The sequence below is a fragment of the Ipomoea triloba genome, chromosome 3 (genome assembly GCF_003576645.1).
Source record: "Ipomoea triloba cultivar NCNSP0323 chromosome 3, ASM357664v1".
Classification (NCBI taxonomy): Eukaryota; Viridiplantae; Streptophyta; class Magnoliopsida; order Solanales; family Convolvulaceae; genus Ipomoea; species Ipomoea triloba.
Genome location: NC_044918.1, coordinates 28,702,994 through 28,710,506, shown reverse-complemented (window position 1 = coordinate 28,710,506; position 7,513 = coordinate 28,702,994). Strand labels below are relative to the sequence as shown.

The 7,513-nt window shown below is 34.5% G+C and overlaps 1 protein-coding gene across 2 annotated transcripts; it reads left to right on the top strand.

The window, feature by feature from the left end:
• Positions 1–540: 540 nt before the first annotated feature.
• Positions 541–5,453, top strand: LOC116012715 (nitrate regulatory gene2 protein-like). 2 transcript variants are annotated; one of them, XM_031252359.1, is made up of 6 exons: positions 559–604; positions 1,281–1,347; positions 1,459–2,639; positions 3,220–3,395; positions 4,140–4,363; positions 4,599–5,453. In XM_031252359.1, exons 3-6 carry the CDS (start codon positions 1,553–1,555, stop codon positions 5,260–5,262), a joined length of 2,151 nt encoding a protein of 716 aa, XP_031108219.1. In that variant the 5' UTR covers positions 559–604; positions 1,281–1,347; positions 1,459–1,552; the 3' UTR covers positions 5,263–5,453. The 2 variants fall into 2 exon arrangements, with proteins under 2 accessions (XP_031108218.1, XP_031108219.1); XM_031252358.1 differs by lacking the exon at positions 1,281–1,347 and having other exon boundaries at positions 541–604.
• The last annotated feature ends 2,060 nt before the right edge of the window (positions 5,454–7,513 follow it).

The window sequence follows — 7,513 nt, the reverse complement described above, 5'->3', positions numbered from 1 at the left end:
TGTTTTTATAAATAAAAATTAAAAGAGAAATATTAAAATATCAAACAAACAAATAAAAAAATTACCAGCATGGAAAAGAATATCTCTATAGTAAAAAGGAGTAAACTATAACAAATATGAGAAAGTTTGTTACGTCAAGGACCTTGTGGTACAGTGGCATCAAACCCTTCCCTTTATACGGGAGGTGGTGGGTTCGACTCTTATGCTTCAATAGGTTGAGAAAGTAGTAGATATGAACAGATACTGTATTCTAGAGTTAGTAGTATTCAAAAAATGAGAAAGTTTGTTACAAAACATAACGAATCTATTAGAAAAGGAGTCTTCCGAGAAGCACACACACAACGTTAAAAGAAAAATAAAAACACGAAACATTCCCTTCTCCCAGTCTCCCAGAGAGAGAAATGACAGTATGACGCAAAGTAGTATTGTGGGGTAGATCTGTAAATAGGTGAAATGGGGGCCCCTCTTCATTTCCTTCTTTCCCACTCACGCTTTAAATCTGTCTTGACCGTTGCACTTCTCTGTCTCTCCCTCAAAACGCAGCGGATCAAAGGTGCTGCTACTGCTTCTCGGCTTCGCATTTCCACTCATCGCAATAACTATAGTACGATTTCTGCTCCTTCTTGTCCTTCTTCTTCATATCATCAATCACTACTGTTTCAATTACACTAGTATTCTGTTTCTCTGTATTGTTTTGTTCCTGTCGCAGTTCCGTTTTCGTTTTTCTGTATTTTCAGTAGATTTTTAGTTGCTAGAGATTAGAGGTTGTCTTTTTAACAGGAAAAATATATCTGGAGATTTTTTGGCTGCGTTATGTTTGTTCATCTGAGTTTTAAGTACTTCATTTGTCTTTAATTTGATGGTTTTATATTGAATTCCGGAATTAGAAAATGCGTTTGGTTCTTCATTCACGCTGATATTAATCCGCATTTTGATGTTCATTGATTTCTTCATTTTTAGTTGCAGGTTTTTTTAATTGATATATAAATGTTGTATGCTATTTATCTGGATTTTGAGTGTTTATTGCTTTTGTCATTTTTAGTTGCAGGTTTTTTGTTGATAAATAAATGTTGTGTCTTATTTTATCTGGATTTTGAGTGTTCATTGCTTTCTTCAATTTTAGTTGTAGGTTCTTCATTCCACTCATACCTTCTGGAAGTTTTATAAGTACTTTTAATCTTTAAATTGTGTTTGGAGTTTGATCTTAAATCTTTGATTTAGTTGAATTCTTTTAATCTTTGAATTAGCTTTGAGATTTTACCTTGAATATTTTCTTGTAGTAACCGGCGAGGGTTTTTAGATTAGGGGCTTTCTTAGTGTTGACTGTTGCACGATTGATATTCTACGGTAAATAAAACTCCAAGACCAAATATATCTGTTTTCTTGTCAATGTGCATACAGCCAAGTGATTCTCTTGAGGAATTGAATTTCTGAAATTCATTTTCTTGACTTGAACAGTTTGAGATTTTCCATATGAAACTGGTGACAGTAACTTGAGCCCAAACAAGTTCTAGAGATCCAAAAGTTGAAGTGATAGAGTATACATTTAAAAATGGGGTGTTCTACATCCAAGCTGGATAGTCAGGAGGCGGTGCAACTTTGTAAAGATAGGAAGATGTTCATTGAACAAGCGGTTGAGTATAGGTTGCAGTTTGCTTTGGGTCATGTTGCTTATATTGAGTCCATGAGGAGAGTCTCTTCTGCTCTTCGCGGTTATATTGAAGGAGAAGAATATAGTGAGTTCTTAGTTGATGCATTCACAACCCCGGCTTTTACTCCAGTTAAGAAAATAAACTCTGGCTTTATCTCCATAGCATCCAAATCGTTTACAATGAAACCTTTGCAGTCTGAAAAGAATTCTTCCGTGAAAGAGAATTACTTTAAATCAGGTGGGAGTTCTTCTATTTCTGTGGAGGAGAAACCTCAATCACACGAAATACTCAGAGTGGAAGCATATTCCCCTGTGCATCAGTCTGGGATGGATGGCTTCTTTGCCATGCATTCTGTGCCGATAAGTTCTTCATTTTATCAATCCTCTCCCAACAATATGCCCAATTTCCCCTCACCTTCACCCCAAAATAGCCAGTGGGATTCTTTCTGGGACCCATTTTCTTCACTAGATTACTATGGTTATCCAGTGACAACCAGTCTTGATCAGACGATTTTGGATGATGGTAATGGGATAACCCAAGTTCAAAAGGAAGAAGCTGCCCCAGATTTAGAAAAGCATATTGACAGTAGGGAAAGTTCAAAAGAAAAAAGTGCTCAAATCCGTCATAGCTTGAATAAAGATGAAGTTGTGGTTGAAGATGTTAATGATGGAGAAAAAATTGATGATAAAATTGATTCCCATCACCTAGAGAAAGAATTGCAACCCAATGCCAATCATAATACAGCTGTTGAAAAGACTCAAAATGATAGCCAACTTAGTAGCAAAGAGACCACAGTTGTTGATTGTGAAGCAAAGAAGGAAATTCCAGGATTTACAGTATATGTCAATACAAGACCAACAAGAATGGCAGAAGCTATTAAAGATCTTGAAGCTCAGTTTCGGATTGCTTGTAATTCGGCTAAAGAGGTGTCAGCTATGTTAGAGGCTACTGAGGCTCAGAATCCATCAATTTTAAATGATCTTACACGTAAGCTTGCATAATTTTTAATGGCTTTAATACTTATACATGTGCTTACTTTCATTATGGCTTAGTTTGAGCAAAATTGCTTCAGATTTCTGTTCTGCTCTGCATTTGATTGCCCATTTCGTGTTTATGCTATTTCTGTAAATCGGCATGTAATGATAGCCTTTATACATCTCAAAAAAAAATTGGACAATAAAGAACATTTTATGATTGGTAGCAAGCTTTGTCATGGCCTCTAAGAGAATCTTATTGACTGAATGTACGGGTTTAATAGCCATTGTTCAGGTGTAAGTGTGCAACTTCTTCTTTAAATGCTACCAGATTACACTAAGAAAAATTCTGACACAATTAGGAAAAGTTCTTTAGTTGAATGCTTGATATGTAATATCAACAAGTGTATATGACAATGGGCTTTTGTCCCAAAATCCGTAAATTTGGTGGAGGTCTAGGATAAATTGACTTTTGAACATTTGGCTTAAACCATCATTTATTACTAAGTTTATGAATTTCAGATCATTTTCCTTTGTGTTAAAACTTTTAAACCTTGGTTGCTAATTTCTTTTTATTTAATTTTGTTTTGCAGCAATGAAAATGTTGAATCCAGTAGCCTTGTTCCGTTCTGGATCTTCAAAATCTCTGTCATCTAAATTTTTGGTAAATCCATCAATTATAGAAGAAAACATTTACCAAAATAGTAGTCATCAATCAACATTGGACAGATTACACCTCTGGGAGAAGAAACTTTACCAGGAAGTCAGAGTATGATTACTATACCCTTTTTTAATATTAATGTTGGAAAAAGGCACATAATGACTAATGAGTAATAACTCTTTCTTTCTATTATTTTTTAAAAAATTTTTTTTTAATATCTACTCTGTGTATGTGTGTGCTTGTGTTTACTAAATAGCTTCTTTGCATTTCAGTTTGGCTCCTGATTAATGCTTAGACTTATGCATTGATTTATTCTGAAGAGCTAGCTTAATTCTTTAATTGGTATTGAAGTTTTGTTTAAGTTCCAAGCACTGACAGCTCATGGCAACTAATATTTGCATTACTGAATTGCCCAAAAGCTCTTTATAAGGTCTGCATTGATGAGTTATAGCAACTCTTATAATCTTCTCTAGCCAAATACTGATTTAAACCGGATTTATAATTCTGAGTAATTATGGCATTGTTCTATTTTTGGTCTGAATGCTTATTGTCAAGTTGCTTAAGAGAAATGCAAAGAGAATTAAATTTGTAATAAGCAGTCAGAAAATTTCAGAGAAGTCAATAGATGAAGAGAGCCCAGTAGCCCAGAATTGTGATTTCAAATCTCTCTTTTTGTGTGTTTAAACAATGGCTAATGCTTTCAAAAAAAAAAAAAAACAATGGCTAAAGACTTCAGTTCAAAAGGCTCTGGTGTGCTCAAATAGCCTTGAAAGAGAAAAAAAAACATATATAATTGTCCTAAATGAATTGACACTTGAAGATTCAGAATGTGATATTCTTATATTTAATTAGGCTGGTGAACGTGTAAGGCTAGCATATGAAAAGAAGTGTGCACAACTCAGAAATCAAGAAGAGAACAATGCCGACCATCCTTCGATAGATAAAACAAGAGCAGCCATTGGGAGTTTGCTTGCTCAGATTAAAGTTTCTATACATTCAGTTGAAGCTATTTCAAAAAGGATTGAGACTTTGAGGGATGAAGAACTGCAGCCTCAGCTTTTACAGTTGATGCAAGGGTATGTGAATCAATGTTCTTTTTCCCTTATCTCCAAATTGAATCTCTGCTCTTCCATTTTGGTTAAATGAAAGCAATTTCCGTTCTTAAATCTATATTCTCCTATACCTATTTCAGCTTTTCACTATTCAATTAACTATACTCCATATCATTTTACTTTTAAAAAAAGGAAAATAGATGGTAGAAACTATTTTGAAGTTGTAGAGGCTAATGATGACTTGACCCTCATGAAACAGGTTAGGTAAAATGTGGAAGGTGATGGCAGAGTGCCATCAGTTACAGAAATGTATACTGGATGAAGCTAAGGTGCTACTCAGTTCTAGTTCGCCTTCAAAACATTCTGCAGCCAAGAGTTACACCAAAGTGCCACCCTCGGATCCACAACAACTGGGACGTTCAGCAGCTAACCTCGAGATTGAGCTAAGAAACTGGCGTGCCTGTTTTGAGTCATGGATTGTTTCTCAACGTTCATACTTGCACGCATTAACGGGGTGGCTGTTATGTTGTGTCCATGCAAATCCTAGTACATCGAAGCTGCTACCGTTTTCTTCTTGTATTTCCGTGGGAGCCCCACCAGTATTCAGCATTTGTATCCAATGGTCGAGGCTCCTGGACTCCATCAATGAAGTCCCAGTGCTAGACGGACTAGACTTCTTCATGGCAGGGATTGGTTCTTTATCTGCACAACAGCTGAGAGAAGATCCTCATAGGAGTAAAGAAACTTCAAACACAGAGGTGGTTGAGGCCGGGAAACTTGTGAAGGAGGAAGCATTGACAGCAGAAAAGATTGGAGTGGTTTATTCAGGAATGTCAGCTTCTGTGAGTGCACTGACAGAGTTTGCCATTGTTTCAGCAGAAGGATATGCTGATCTGCTCAAGAACTGGGAGGACAAAAAGTGACAGCAGCTGCAAATGGATTGTGACTTTGCTTCGCATAGGGTAAGCATGGATTAATTGAATGTAAATTATATGTTGATCATTGTCTAAAGTGTTACTCATAGAGAGAACTGGTTTCCTTGATCATCTTCTTACTAGTTAATCAATTTTTGTCCTTTATAGTTATAAATAGCTTATTGACATAAAATTGTCATATGACTATTTACTACCCAGGAGCATCTCCAAGAGTTATGGTTTTTTTTTTTACAAATTTTAAGAAGCCAAGTAGGAGAGAGAGATGGAGGAAAATTAAGCATTTAATGTGCTGATGTGGCAGGTGCGCCCAATGCGCACTTGCAGGAAGTATATTTTATTTTTATCTCATTGGTGGATCTCACAGAAAACAATATGTTGCAGTAATACATTTTTACTGTCATATCTCTCCAACTCAGCTAAATCTGCAAAAAACCTGTTGGGGGATATTATTAGCCACCAGTAGTGTCTCAATGTTTTGACATTTTGATGTTGCCGGTTGCCCTATTAGTTCATAAGGGCAGTGAGTATTGTTTTCCCAAGGAGTTCAATTTTGACATTGCTGGTTAATAGATTTTGTTTGTTGCTAATTGAGGATGAGTTTACTACATATGATGTTAATTTGCAGGCTGTTTGCACCTATATGTTCTAGCTTGAGGGAGCTTACAGTGTGAAATAACTATTAAATTAAATTTTTACTATTTCTTATATTTAGTTGTTATAATAATAAACCTACAAGCTTTTAGTTTCTATTCATGCCTTCTCGATGAATAGTATCATTAGCTACCCGTCGAATCCTATTTAAATCTTAACCGATACTTTGGATTATGCACCGGCTATGTTGATAGAGAATTGAAGGTATTATAAATGGTCAGAAGATGTTCAAAAAGTTCAAGCCATTTTCAAATATTAATATTCAAGACTTCAAAATGTGGCGGTTATAATTATATACACCTTGAAACATTTAGGAAAAATTGCATCTTTGGTCCCTGAGCTTTAACCAAGTTCCGACTCAGTCCCTGAGTTATGACCGTATCCGAGTTTAGTCCCTCAGTTATGAACAAAGTGGCGCATTTGGTCCTTGGCCGTTAAAACTAACGGAAAAATTAAAAAATAATTAAAATTTGAGGGGTAAAATAGGAAATTCACATTTTATTCTTATTCTTATATCAAAATCACTTTTATAACATTATTTTTCACTTCTTAGCCTCTTATTTTCAATATTTTTCAATTCTAAAAGCATTTCAATAATTTTAGTATGACTTGTTAGTAGCCTGACTCTCGTATAACAAACTTAAAACCTAGTACAAACAAAGAAACACTTGATCATTGTGTTTAGGCATCTGAAAACACTATCCTAATAATTTTCGATTTTCTTTACTAAACAACAAAGGTAATCAAACTAGAACTTTTGAGATACAAAACTCTGTTTTGTTAAAACCAGAGTAATGAAAGAGGAATCTAAGAATCAATTATAAAAATTTTAAAAACTTTTGTAACTTCAAAAAATGACAATTGACTAAACTATTGCATACAAAATATTTTTTACATACTAAAAATCTCAAGTTATTCTTTTGGTGAAATTCTCATAAAAGCAACCTGAGAAATTTGAAATTATTTTGTATCTCAGAAAATCTAGTTTGATACCTTTGTTGCTTAGTAAAGGAAACCAAAAATCATTAGGATAGTGTTTTCAGATGCTTAAAAACAATGATCAAGTGTTTCTTTGTTTGTACTAGGTCTTAAGTTTGTTATACGAGAGCTAGACTCCTAACAAGTCATACTAAAGTTATTGAAATGCTTTTAGAATTGAAAAATATTGAAAATAAGAGGCTAAGAAGTGAAAACTAATGTTATAAAAGTGATTTTGATATAAGAAGGATAATAAAATGTGAATTTCCTATTTTACCCTTCAAATTTTAACTATTTTTTAATTTTTCCGTTAGTTTTAACGGCCAGGGACCAAATGCGCCACTTCGTTCATAACTGAGGGACTAAACTCGGATACGACCATAACTCAGGGACTGAGTCGGAACTTGCTTAAAGTTTAGGGACCAAAGATGCAATTTTCCCAAACATTTAATGCAACCTAGAGTGACGATGAAACTGAAGAAAATTAGGAAAAAGATTATACTCTATTAATTATGTTGCATTTTTAGGAAAATTTATACAATCTAACCAAGAGGAGCTTGAAGTTGAAGTTGATGATGAATTGAGTGTTCTATTAGAAAAAAAAAAAAAG

Coding starts and splice junctions, on each gene's coding strand:
- LOC116012715 (XM_031252358.1), top strand. CDS start 1,553: ATGGGGTGTTCTACATCCAAGCTGGATAGTCAGGAGGCGGTGCAACTT. Junction 2,640..3,219: donor AATTTTAAATGATCTTACAC/GTAAGCTTGCAT, acceptor TTTGTTTTGCAG/CAATGAAAATGTTGAATCCA. Junction 4,364..4,598: donor CTTTTACAGTTGATGCAAGG/GTATGTGAATCA, acceptor CTCATGAAACAG/GTTAGGTAAAATGTGGAAGG.